Source organism: Saccopteryx bilineata, chromosome 3 (assembly GCF_036850765.1).
Source record: "Saccopteryx bilineata isolate mSacBil1 chromosome 3, mSacBil1_pri_phased_curated, whole genome shotgun sequence".
NCBI classification, from domain to species: domain Eukaryota; kingdom Metazoa; phylum Chordata; class Mammalia; order Chiroptera; family Emballonuridae; genus Saccopteryx; species Saccopteryx bilineata.
The window spans coordinates 110,121,035-110,134,431 of record NC_089492.1 but is presented as its reverse complement, the minus strand read 5'-3'; the positions used below and the strand labels follow the sequence as shown (position 1 = coordinate 110,134,431).

Sequence of the window (13,397 nt, the reverse complement as noted above, 5' to 3'; positions counted from 1 at the left end):
CATTTCTAAGGTTAGCTCATCCATTTGTTAAACCCCAACTGTTATTGTCATATTTTTAGAATTTGAACATTTATTTTTATATGACCCTGTGTGTTGACTTTGTGTGGCCAGCAACTGAAATTCTAAGGAATCAGGTGAAGGCCGTAAAACAAAGTTTATTGTGGTCATTGCGGCACAACAAGTCATCTTTTAAAAGTAAGTCTAAGTAACACATCACTTCTCTTTTACTACATAGAAACGGGGGAAAAGCATTTACCTTAATGTTTAAGAATTTTTCATCTTCCTTGTTTGGTTTGTCTCTCCAGCCACTGTTCCATCCCTGGCCCACCTTTGTCGTTTGGAAATTCGGTCCAGTCTAACACCAGACCAGCTACGATCGGACAGTTTCATCTGTCAGCTGCCACTTCCCAGAAGCCTCCATAATTACTTGATGTATGCAGAAGTTCTGAGGATGAATGATGTTCCCGAGCTGGCAGCCACTCAAGATGGAGAGGTCAGCGAAGCTACCTAACATGGCTCACACCTCACTTTGAAAACCACCGAGACTGAGAGCCATGGAGTACAGATTCTTCATGAGTTTATAGTCACAAGGGATGTGTTTTGTTTGAGTGGTTGCTTAGGTTTTTTGGTGGGTCATTAGTTTAATGCAATTGGGGGCTTCCTAGTTAAAATATTGTAAACCCCACTTACATGCCTTTATAACAGTTCATCACCAGTTCATTTTACATTGTGATCTTCATTTACCTAACCATTTTTTGCTTTTTTTCTGTTAACGAACTGTGATGCTGCTTCTGGTGCTAAACATAGCTTGTTTCCACCTATGAGTGTATATTTATCTAGGGCTAGGAGCTTAGAATGGAATGCATAAAACTTCACTGGAAGTGTGCACACTGTGGGGTTGGCTCTATTCTTATTGTTATTTAATTTAGGGTGTAATACCCCTTATGTTTATAAATGAATTATCCTATATTCCATTGTTGTCTCTTAACTCAGTCACTTCTATGGAGAATTGGTATTCATTGGCTTCTCACAGGTGAACTCGGGAGAAATTTTTTTTTTAAGAATATAGAAAAGTGAATCATTTAATCATTTTGCTGCTTTTTTTTTTTCATTTCCTTGATACGCTCTTTAGCTAAAAAAGACTGTTTTTGCAAAGGCAAGAACAGACCTAATCTCAAAGATATGCTTAGTTGCAAAAAAAAGGAAACAAAATAGCTTGGTACTGGGATAAATGAGCACTTTGTCACCTTTGGCTACTAACCAGGAGACTGAAAGGGGAAGGAAGGTATGTTCCTGAGTCACTTACTATCAAATACAAGCACTCAAGCTCCATTCAGCCTCCAAATCAGAGGGCAGCTCTGATCCTATGAAGCAGTGATTGCCAATTCTATTAATATTAGACTGTTTTTCTTTTTTATTATCTAGATAATCAAATAGACCATGACATTTAGACCTCAGAGCCCTAGGTTAATGAGACACTGCCTCACTGGTTTTACAGTTGCTTAGTCTGAATCTCTACTCAGAGGACTAAATGCTGATCAGGTGAGCTATGATAAGACGCTGGGAGACCAACCTTGAAAGGTTATGAAAACATGACTGTCATGATAGATAACTAGAGATGGGGGTCCAAAGGAGGGCAAGTCTGCTGTCCTGTTGGTATTCTGTGGCTTAAAATAGGTGGGAGTGGGTCAGCCAGGTCCATCTCGGATAGTCCTTTGCTTCTGATAAAAGCAGCAATGAAGTCAGACCAAATGATGGGGCGTTGTTAAGGTCCAGAGGCCCTACCAGTGGAGGTGTTGTTAAAAGTCCAGACTGAACTCAGTGCTGATTAGAGCTATAACTGCTGCCTGTGGAGTGGAGACAGTTTCAATGTGGTTATACAGGCAAAAATAGGCTGGATATGGAAAACTAGGTGGAGATTCTGATACTTAACTTAATAAAATTCCAAGAATGTATATACTATGTAGTATTTAAAAAATGTCCTAATCTTTATTTTTCTAAACCCTTAAGTCTCTGATTTTTAGCGTAACCAGTTTTTTGTTAGGGCCAAATGTACATAAAATGTTTACATTTGAGGGCGAGTCTTTTCATGTGTTTTTGTTCATGTTCAAATATATAATAAAAATTCAACTATCCATAACTTGTTATTGAGCTCTTATTCTTAAAGATTTGAAAATTAATATTTCAGAAACATTTAGAAGCCTAGGTATTAAAACAAATGATTTTATTTACTGTGTATATCTTTCAGACAATTTTATAATAAAATATTTATGAGTTTTATGACCTATAGCAAGGAGTCAGTAAGAAATCTAATCTCAAAGCATGTAAAGGTGAGTGAGTGATAGTTACAGTTTCTGATCAAAATGATACATATAGTTAATGTGACCCTTAAGGTCTGCCTTACCTGCACAATGGTGCTTTAATACTGTTTAAAGTCACGGTGAGCCTAGTGAAGAGCCCCATACAATAGTTCTATAATCGTGGTACCTATTACCAGAGCAGTCCACAAATCATCTATAACAGTGGCCATGCATTCACCCTTCCTCGATCCAATGTTATTCTTTAAGTGTATCTACTGCAAATCCTTTCTGTTATAGGATATCTTTCTGTGATCATTTGATGTAAGGGTGGTAACCTGAACATTGTTTCTTTAAATTTTCCTCTCTTTTTGCCAAGTAACAAGAGTTTTAATATGCAGCTTTCTGGTGGCCCAACTTCCCAGAGGTCACTTCCACCAACCACTCCTGTGTCCGGTGATCACTTGTGACTGATAATCCTTGATAGGCAGCCTGAGTGTCACCTTTATGTCATAGAACGAGTTGATATCTCTAGCTTTAGATCTGTTTTTATCTACTGATGTCCATCTGTAAATCTGTGTGGAAATTGTGATATTTATGGATCTTCAAGTATTGTACAGTTTGAAGACATACGAGTAATTTTGACTATTCCTCATAATTCTACTCTAATTGTGTTGGTCCTCAAAAACTTACAAATAACAACCATAATCAGAATGTGAATAGCTACATGTCTTCTTTGGAACAGTGGACTTGATGTTTCTATCAGCATGGAATAAATCAGATAGAAGTTGGAAAATTCATCTGAAGGTTTGCCTTTCATGTTTGTACTTATCTGTATTCTCAGAGGTATATTTCCCTAATTATATATCTTTTTTTTGTGTGTGTGTGTCTAGTCTACCCATACAGGATTATCTGATTTCCAAGTAATTGGGTCTGCACAATGCATTATTGAGGTAGCAGGAGCTACCAAGGCCCTTATGCTAAATTTTGATATCCTAATCCATACCTTCTGGTATTGGGTACCACTTCTATGGGGGTGAGAATTCCTTGCTGTTCTTTTCCTAGTCCCTTGGTGGGCAAAAATCCCCGATCAAGCATCTGAGTACTGACTAAACCATTAGGACTGACAAGCAACGCTCCCATATTTTTCAAAACATCTCTACGCCACAAATTAACTGGCCATCCAGGGAGCACATAAGGTTTAAAAAATCCAGAATGACCTTCTTAATCTTCCCAATGTAGAAAACTAGAACTTTGTTGAGGGGATTTACTCTGCCCTATACCTTGTAGTTCTGTGGCTGCTGCATGAGTGGGCTAGGAAGGAGGCCAATGTAGCTTAGCAATAACAGATACATCAGCTCCAGTATCTAAAAGTCCTTTAAATTTATGCTCATGTATTGTTAGTTCCGTTTCAGGGCATTCCTGACCTATTATTTTTTTAAATCCAATTGGCAAAATCAGAGGAGCCAAATCACCAATTTGCTTAGGGCCCCTTTTGCAGGATGTGGCCTGAGAAGCAGAATTAGCATCCTTATACTATTCTTCTAACTGCCTGAATTAGCCGTGAGACACATTCTTTTTTTTTTTTTTTTTTGGATTAATTTTAATGGGGTGACATTGATAAAATTGTCTTCCGTCACCTTCTGTTTTTTTTTTTGTGCCACTCCCCTCCCCCAACCACCTCCCTCTCCTCCCCCCCACACTGTAACCCCAACATTGTTGTCCATTTCTCTGAGTCTCATTTTTATGTCCCACCTATGTATGGAATCATATAGTTCTTAGTTTTTTCTGATTTACCTATTTCGCTCAGTATAATGTTATCAAGGTCCATCCATGTTGCTGTAAAAGATCTGATGTCACCATTTCTTATGGCTGAGTAGTATTCCATAGTATATATATACCAAAGCTTTTTTTTTTTAATTTAATTTAATTTTTTTAATGGGGCGACATCAATAAATCAGGATACATATATTCAAAGATAACATGGCCAGGTTATCTTGTTGTTCAATTATGTTGCATACCTATCACCCAAAGTCAGATTGTCCTCTGTCACCTTCTATCTAGTTTTTTTTGTGCCCCTCCCTCTCCCCCTTTCCCTCTCCCTCTCCCCACTCCCCCCATAACCACCACACTCTTATCAATGTCTCTTAGTCTCATTTTTATGTCCCACCTACATATGGAATAATGCAGTTCCTGTTTTATTCTGATTTACTTATTTCATTTCATATAATGTTATCAAGATCCCACCATTTTGCTGTAAATGATCTGATGTCATCATTTCTTATGGCTGAGTAGTATTCCATAGTGTATATGTGCCACATCTTCTTTATCCAGTCATCTATTGATGGGCTTTTTGGTTGTTTCCATGTCCTGGCCACTGTGAACAATGCTGCAATGAACATGAGGCTGCATGTTATACCAAAGCTTTTTAATCCACTCGTCCTCTGATGGACACTTGGGCTGTTTCCAGATCTTTGCTATTGTGAACAATGCTGCCATAAACATGGGGGTGCATTTCTTCTTTTCAAACAGAGCTATGGTGTTCTTGGGGTATATTCCTAACAGTGGTATAGCTGGGTCAAAAGGCAGTTTGCTTTTTAATTTCTTGAGGAATCTCCATACTGTTTTGCACAGTGGCTGCACCAGTCTGCATTCCCACCAGCAGTGCAGGAGGGTTCCCTTTTCTCCACATCCTCGCCAGCACTTTGTGTTATTTTATTGATGAGCGCCATTCTGACTGGTGTAAGGTGATATCTCATTGTGGTTTTAATTTGCATTTCTCTAATGATTAGTGATGTTGAGCATTTTTTCATATGCCTGTTGGCCATCTGTATGTCCTCTTTGGAGAAGTGTCTATTCATTTCTTTTGCCCATTTTTGATTGGATTGTTTGTCTTCCTGGTATCAAGCTTTACAAGTTCTTTATAAATTTTGGTTATTAACCCCTTATCAGACTCATTGTCAAATATATTCTCCCATTGTGTGGTTTGTCTTTTTATTCTGTTCTTATTGTCTTTAGCTGTGCAGAAGCTTTTTAGTTTGATAAAGTCCCATTTGTTTATCCTGTCTTTTGTTTCACTTGCCCGTGGAGACAAATCGGCAAATATATTGCTGCGACAGATGTCAGAGAGCTTACTGCCTATGTTTTCTTCTAAGATGCTTATGGTTTTATGGCTTACATTTAAGTCTTTTATCCATTTTGAGTTTACTTTTATGAATGGTGTAAGTTGGTGGTCTAGTTTCATTTTTTTGCAGATAGCTGTCCAATTTTCCCAACACCATTTGTTGAAGAGGCCGTCTTTACTCCAATGTATGCTCTTACCTCCTTTGTCAAATATCAGTTGTCCATAAAAGTGTGGGTTTATTTCTGGGTTCTCAGTTCTGTTCCATTGATCTATATGCCTGTTCTTATGCCAGTACCAAGCTGTTTTGAGTACAATGGCCTTATAATATAACTTGATATCTGAAAGTGTGGTACCTCCCACTTTATTCTTTTCATGATTGCTGAGGCTATTCATGTTCTCTTATGGTTCCATATAAATTTTTGGAATATGTGTTCTATATCGTTGAAGTAAGACATTGGTATTTTAATTGATATTGCATTGAATTTATAAACTGCTTTGGGTAATATAGACATTTTAATGATGTTTATTCTTCCTAACCATGAGCACAGTATACACCTCCACTTGTTTGTATCTTCCCTGATTTCTTTTATCAATGTTTTATAATTTTTCGAGTACAAGTCTTTAATTTCCCCGGTTAAATTTATGCCTAGGTACTTTATTTTTTTGGTTGCAATGGTAAAGGGAATTGCTTCCTTAATTTCTCTTTCTGACAGTTCATTGTTAGTGTATAAAAATGCCTCTGATTTCTGAGTATTGATTTTATATCCTGCCACCTTACTGAATTCATTTATCAGGTCTAGTAGTTTTTTTACTGCAACTTTAGGATTTTCTATATACAATATCATGTCATTTGCAAATAATGATAGTTTTACTTCTTCTTTTCCAATTTGGATGCCTTTTATTTCTTTTTCTTGTCTGATTGCTGTGGCTAGGACTTCCAGAACTATGTTGAATAAGAGTGGTGAAAGGGGGCACCCCTGCCTTGTTCCTGATCTTAAGGGCATTGCTTTTAATTTTTGCCCATTGAGTATGATGTTGGCTGTGGGATTGTCATAGGTGGCTTTTACCATGTTGAGGTATGTTCCGTGTATTTCCACTTTGCTGATAGTTTTGATCATGAATGGGTGCTGGATTTTATCAAATGCTTTTTCTGCATCTATTGAAATTATCATGTGGTTTTTCTTCTTCCTTTTGTTTATGTGATGAATCACATTGATTGAGTTGCAAATCTTGTACCAGCCTTGTCTCCAAGGATAAATCCCACTTGATCATGCTGTATGATTTTTTTCATATATTGCTGGATCCAGTTTGCTAATATTTTGTTGAGGATTTTTGCATCTAAATTCATCAGGGATATTGGCCTATAATTTTCTTTCTTTGTGTTGTCTTTGCCTGGTTTTGGAATCAGAATTATGCTCGCCTCATAAAAGGAGCTTGGAAGTCTTCCTTCCTCTTGAATTTTTTGAAATAGCTTGAGAAGGATAGGAGTTAGTTCTTCTTTGAATATTTGGTAGAATTCACTTGTGAAGCCATCAGGCCCAGGGCTTTTCTTTTTGGGAAGTTTTTTGATAACTGTTTCAATCTCATTTGTTGTAATTGGTCTGTTTAGGTTTTCTGATTCTTCCATATTAATTTTTGGAAGATTATATGTTTCAAGGAATTTGTCCATTTCATCTAGGTTGTCTAGTTTTTTGGCGTACAGTTCTTCATAGTATTTTCTTACAATAGTTTGTATTTCTGTTGTGTCAGTTGTTATTTCTCCACTCTCGTTTCTAATTTTATTTATTTGAGTCATCTCTCTTTTTTTCTTGGTGAGTCTGGTTAAAGGTTCATCGATCTTGTTTACCTTTTCAAAGAACCAGCTCCTGGTTTCATTGATCCTCTGTATTCTTTTTTTAGCCTCTATGTCATTTATTTCTGCTCTGATCTTTATTATTTCCTTCCTTCTACTAGCTCTGGGCTTTACTTGCTGTTCTTTTTCTAGTTCTTTTAGATGCAGGGTCAAGTTGTTTATTTGAGCTTTTTCTAGCTTCTTGAGGTATGCTTGTAATGCTATAAACTTCCCTCTCAGGACTGCTTTTGCTGTGTCCCATAAATTTTGAGTTGATGTATGCTCATTATCATTTGTTTCTAGTAATTTTTAAATTTCTTCTTTGATCTCATTGTTAACCCATTCGTTATTTAATAACATGCTATTTAGTTTCCAAGTGTTTGAGTATTTTTCAGTGTTTCTGTTGTGGTTGATTTCTAGTTTCATGCCATTGTGATCAGAGGAAGTGCTTGATATGATTTCAATCTTCTTAAATTTGTTGAGATTGCTTTTGTGCCCTAACATGTGGTCTATCCTAGAGAATGTACCATGAACACTTGAAAAGAATGTATATTCTGCTGTTTTAGCATGAAAGGTTCTGAAGATATCTACTAAATCGAGTTGATCTAATATGTCCTTTCAGTCTGCTCTTTCTTTGTTAATTTTCTTTCTTGAGCATCTATCGAATGATGTTAATGGAGTATTGAAATCCCCTACTATTATAGTATTGCTGTTGATCTCACCCTTTAAATCCATCAAAGTCTGCTTTATATACTTAGGTGCTCCTTTATTAGGTGCGTAGATATTTATAACGGTTATATCTTCCTTTTGGATTGCTCCCTTTATAATTATGTAGTGACCTTCTTTATCTCTTACTATAGTCTTTGTTTTAAAGTCCATTTTGTCTGATATACGTATTGCTACCCCAGCTTTTTTTTCATTTCCATTTGCATGAAATATTTTTTTCCATCCCTTTATCTTCAGTCTATGTGCATCTTTTGTTTTAAGGTGTGTCTCTTGTAGACAGCATATGTATGGGTCCTGTTTTCTTATCCACGCAGCTATCTTATGTCTTTTGATCGGATCATTTAGTCTATTTACATTTAAGGTTATTATTGATATGTAATTGTTTATTGCCATTTTATTCTTTAAAACTGTATTCCTCTTTTGCTATATTCTTTTTCTCCTTTGATCTGTTTACAACAGGCTCCTTAGCATTTCTTGCAGCCTTGGTTTGGTTGTAGTGAATTTCTTGAGTTTTTTTTGTCTGTAAAGCTTTTTATTTCTCCTTCAATTTTAAATGATAGCCTTGCTGGATAAAGTAGTCTTGGTTGTAGGCTCTTGTTCTGCCTTATTTTGAATATTTTTTGCCATTCTCTTCTGGCCTCAAGTGTTTCTGTTGAGAAGTCAGAAGTCATCCTTATGGGGGCTCCTTTGTAGGTGATAGTCTTTTTTTGTGTAGCAGCTTTTAATATTTTCTCTTTATCACTTAGCTTTGGTATTTTAATTATGATGTGTCTTGGTGTAGATTTCTTTGGGTTTCTCTTTAATGGAGTTCTCTGTGCTGCTTGAACTTGTGAGATGTTTTCCTGCCTTAATTGAAGGAAGTTTTCAGCTATGATATGTTTGAACAAAGTCTCTATCCCTTGTTCTTTCTCTTCTTCTTCAGGAACCCCTATGATGCGGATGTTATTTCTCTTCATGTTGTCACAGAGCTCTCTTAGAGTTTCCTCAGACTTTTTGTGTCTCTTTTCTTTTTTCTGCTCTGCTTCCTTGCCTTTATCTTGTCCTCTAACTTGCTGATTCGATTCTCAGCTTCATCCATCCTGCTTTTAATTCCTTCCGTTGTGTTCTTTCTTTCAGATACTGTATTTGTCATTTCTGACTGATTCTTTTTTATTATTTCAATGTCCTATTTTATATTTGCTATCTCTTTAGGTGTTCGTAATGACCATCTATTGTTGTTCTAATATCTTTGAGCATTCTCACAATCGTTATTTTAAATTCTGCATCTGGTAATTTGGTTATATCTGATTTATTTAGGTCCTTTTCTGGGGAATTCTCTTTGTTCATTTGTGTTGCATTTCTTTGCCTTCGCATTTTCTCTGTGTAAAGGAAGGTTTTGGTGACTGGAGTCCACTGTGTATGGCCTCTGTTCCCTAGGTATGGTCAGTCTGCAGGCTCGCCACCCCCTTTTCTGTTGCTGCCTATGGCGTTCGGGTATGGGCGTTGCTGGTTCCTGCCCACTGGAGCTGTTGCTGTAGTTTCCACCTCTTTCATGGGACTGGCTGTGATCACGTGCTCGGGTGCACAAGCCTTGGTGGCCTTGGCCTTTGCCCCGCCCCCATGGGTGGTGTTATGCTCGGCCCTGAGGGCAGTGGTGAGCACCTTTGCTCAGCTGCAGGTCTCTGCCTGTTTCCTGGCTTTCGCCCTGCCCTTGCAGGAGGAGCCCACTCGTGGAACGGCTGCTAGTCTTGGCTCTACCAGCTGGGCAGGACTGCGTGTCCATGCTCAGCTCAGTAGCGGAACTCCGCCTGTTCTGGGCTTTTGGCTCCACCCTCACGGGAGGAGCCGGCTCCCAAGTCAGGCCACAAGCCTCAGTTCCATGGGCAGGGCAAGGCTGTGCTCCTGCGCCCTTGCTCAAGGGCTGGTCTCCACCCCTTCCGGGGTTCCCACCCTTCCGCAGGCTGGATTACAGGCTGCCAGCAGCTGGGCTTGACTGCTTTTGCATGCCCCCTCCTCCCCAGCTGGACAAGACTGAGCTCACATGTGAGCCCAGTGGCGGCCAGCAGGCTTCCTCCCCTGCCGACAGAAATTCGCCTCCACCCGCCCTCCGGTGAGCCCTCAGCCGTGTGGGTGCGGGTGCTGCAGCTCAGACCCTAACACTCACAACTGTAGACCTGAAAGCTCCCTCCTTCTAAGCAACTCTGCTCTGAGTCTAATTTTATATCTTAATTTATCATAGGAATATTTGTTTGAACTAACAGTACAATGCCAGCAGGTACTTAGTCAATTTTGGAAAGATTTTAAATGATGAAAATGATTACAGGGCTAGCGAAGCTACTAGTAGTGCGGCCATTTTTATTTTCATGATCATTGTTTTTAGATCTAACAATTTGAAGGAGTAACCAATAAAACTACACACTGTTTTCTTCTAATTTCATGAGTTCATCTCTTTATAAATCAAGTGGAAGCTCAGCCCACTGGCTTTATTCAGATACTCAATTTAAAGAGAATCTCTAAGCAAAAGAGATCCTAAAACGTTTCCTGTGAGCTGAAAACGTCATAATAGCACCTTAGGCACTATCAATTCCCCCGAATTTCCTGTACTAGAGCACTTGCCTGTGCCATCCTCTTAACCCAGGTAGCCAGTTACACATAACTGAGGTATTGAGACTAATGTGTAGATGAGAGCCCAAACCAGGAGATACCATTACTCATGGCTCTATGTGACCTGCAGTTATTACCTGAAAGCTAACTGAGGTTGGGTGTACCTGCATCAGGAAAGGAACGCTATCTTTTGTTTAGAGGTAATGTTGGCTCACTGAATTTATACCTACACATTCTGTCTATGATAAGGCTGTGTTTTATGACCAGGTAAATGTGTCCCATGTTTGAGGGCTTAGAGTTTTACAAACATAATTTTAAAAATGATTTAAAAACTATCATGATTTTTAAAGTCATGATAGTTTAACAAATGTGTATTTTTCTATGTATTCTTTTTTATTTTTTAACGACATTTAAAAAATTTTATATTGCTGTGTGCGACTGTTGAGATTTCTTGTTTTGCTTTCTCTCATTGTTTGTTTTTCTCTTTGAGGTATATTAAATTGTTTATACTCCTCTGTATTTATTATGTTATTAAGTGATGAGTGGTTATGAAGACACAATACCTTGCAGTAAGTAAATTTTTTTTGTCGAAGTTAATCAAAACCTATGGTTTTAGTAAGACAGAGAATTGATTATACTTAGTATTTTTGTCACATGTTGGTAGAAAAATATACAGCCTTATTTGCAACAACATGTCAGAAATTAATGCTCAGAGGGGTCCAGTATGAATTATATTTTTTATGGAAACATACTTTAGACACAGATTTTAAGTACATATTTTCTGCAGTTGCTTTAGTGAATAAAACACTTTAAACAAAGTAGATAAATATATTAAATAAATTTATTAGTGCTGCTCCAGTGCTAATAAAAATCTTAAAATTTTTCATATGGCAATAACAGTAATAGCACCTTTTAAGTGTTTCATTTTAAAATAAAAACTTTTATTTTTTTCTATGACTCTCATAATCAGCATGTCCTCCTTGCAGATACTATCAGGTGTCGGGTTGAGTGATTGAAGCTCCACTACCCCAAAAATAAATTCCTGGTGCATTTTTTGAAAGCCTATACCACACAACTGAATGTCACCTTTTTTAAAAAAATTGAATTTATTGAGGTGACATTGGTTAATAAAATCATACAGGTGTCAGGTGTACAGTTCTATAATACGTCATCTGTGTATTGGATTGTGTGATTACCATCCCAAGTCTAGTCACCTCCTATCACCATCGGTCCTGCCTCTGCCCTCTCCCCCTCCCCCCTCCATTCCTCCTATAATCCCCACATTGCTGTCTGTGTCCATAAAGTATTTTTCCTTTGCTTAATCCCTTCACCTTTTCTCTCAGCCCCCACACCCCCTACCCTCTGTCAATTGGTCTCTGTATCTACGAAAAAAATATATTTTAAAACTCAAGGGAGGAGGGAAAGAGGGAAGTTGAGATGGAGTGATGTTCCTACCATCCACCCAGTATTAGTATTAACCTGTATGTTGGGATATATATATATTTAATTTTTTTTTTAGTGTATCTTTTTTTAAAATTAATTTTAATGGGGTGACATTGATAAATCAGGGTATATATGTTCAGAGAAAACATCTCTACATTATTTTGACATTTGATTATGCTGCATTTCCATCACCCAAAGTCCAATTGTCTTCTGTCACCTTCTAACTGGTTTTTTTTGTGCCCCTCCCTTCCTTTAATCCCCTCCCTCTCCTCCTTGCCGCTCCGTAACCCCCACACTCTTGTCCATGTCTCTGAGTCTCATTTTTATGTCCCACCTATGTATGGAATCATATAGTTCTTAGTTTTTTCTGATTTACTTATTTCGCTCAGTATAATGTTATCAAGGTCCATCCATGTTGTTGTAAATGATCCAATCTCATCATTTCTTATGGCTGAGTAGTATTCCATAGTATGTATGTACCAAAGCTTTTTAATCCACTCGTCCTCTGACGGACACTGCTGGGTCAAAAGGCAGTTTGATTTTTAATTTCTTGAGGAATCTCCATACTGTTTTGCACAGTGGCTGCACCAGTCTGCATTCCCACCAGCAGTGCAGGAGGGTTCCCTTTTCTCCACATCCTCGCCAGCACTTATTCTGTGTTGTTTTGTTGATGAGCGCCATTCTGACTGGTGTGAGGTGATATCTCATTGTGGTTTTATTTTTATTTATTTTTTATTTTTTGTATTTTTTTGTAGTTGGAAACAGGGAGGCAGTCAGACAGACTCCCGCATGCGCCCGACCGGGATCCACCCAGCATGCCCACCAGGGGTCGATGCTCTGCCCATCTGGGGAGTCGCTCTGTTGCAACCAGAGCCATTCTAGCGCCTGAGGCATAGGCCATAGAGCCATCCTCAGCACCCAGGCCAACTTTGCTCTAGTGGAGGCTTGGCTGCGGGAGGGGAAGAGAGAGACAGAAAGGAAGGAGAGGGGGAGGGGTGGAGAAGCAGATGGGCGCCTCTCCTGTGTGCCCTGGCCTGGAATCGAACCCGGGACTCCTGCACGCCAGGCCAATGCTCTACCACTGAGCTAGCTGGCGACGGCCGTTCATTGTGGTTTTAATTTGCATTTCTCTAATGATTAGTGATGTTGAGCATTTTTTCATATGCCTATTGGCCATCTGTATGTCCTCTTTGGAGAAGTGTCTATTCATTTCTTTTGCCCATTTTTGATTGGATCGTTTGTCTACCTGGTATTGAGTTTTACAAGTTCATTATAAATTTTGGTTATTAACCCCTTATCAGACTCATTGTCAAATATATTCTCCCATTGTGTGGTTTGTCTTTTTATTCTGTTCTTATTGTCTTTAGCTGTGCTGAAGCTTTTTAGTTTGATA

At 38.4% G+C, this 13,397-nt stretch overlaps 1 protein-coding gene across 7 annotated transcripts in view; it reads left to right on the top strand.

The window, feature by feature from the left end:
- Positions 1 to 2,134, top strand: part of ASB3 (ankyrin repeat and SOCS box containing 3) — a 112,186-nt gene extending 110,052 nt beyond the window's left edge. For all 7 annotated transcript variants that reach the window (XM_066267123.1, XM_066267126.1, XM_066267124.1 and 4 more), the window contains one exon: positions 306 to 2,134. In XM_066267123.1, the coding sequence (XP_066123220.1) occupies positions 306 to 511 (206 nt within the window). In that variant the 3' untranslated portion in view covers positions 512 to 2,134. The remainder of the gene's footprint in view (positions 1 to 305) is intronic.
- Positions 2,135 to 13,397: the final 11,263 nt, after the last annotated feature.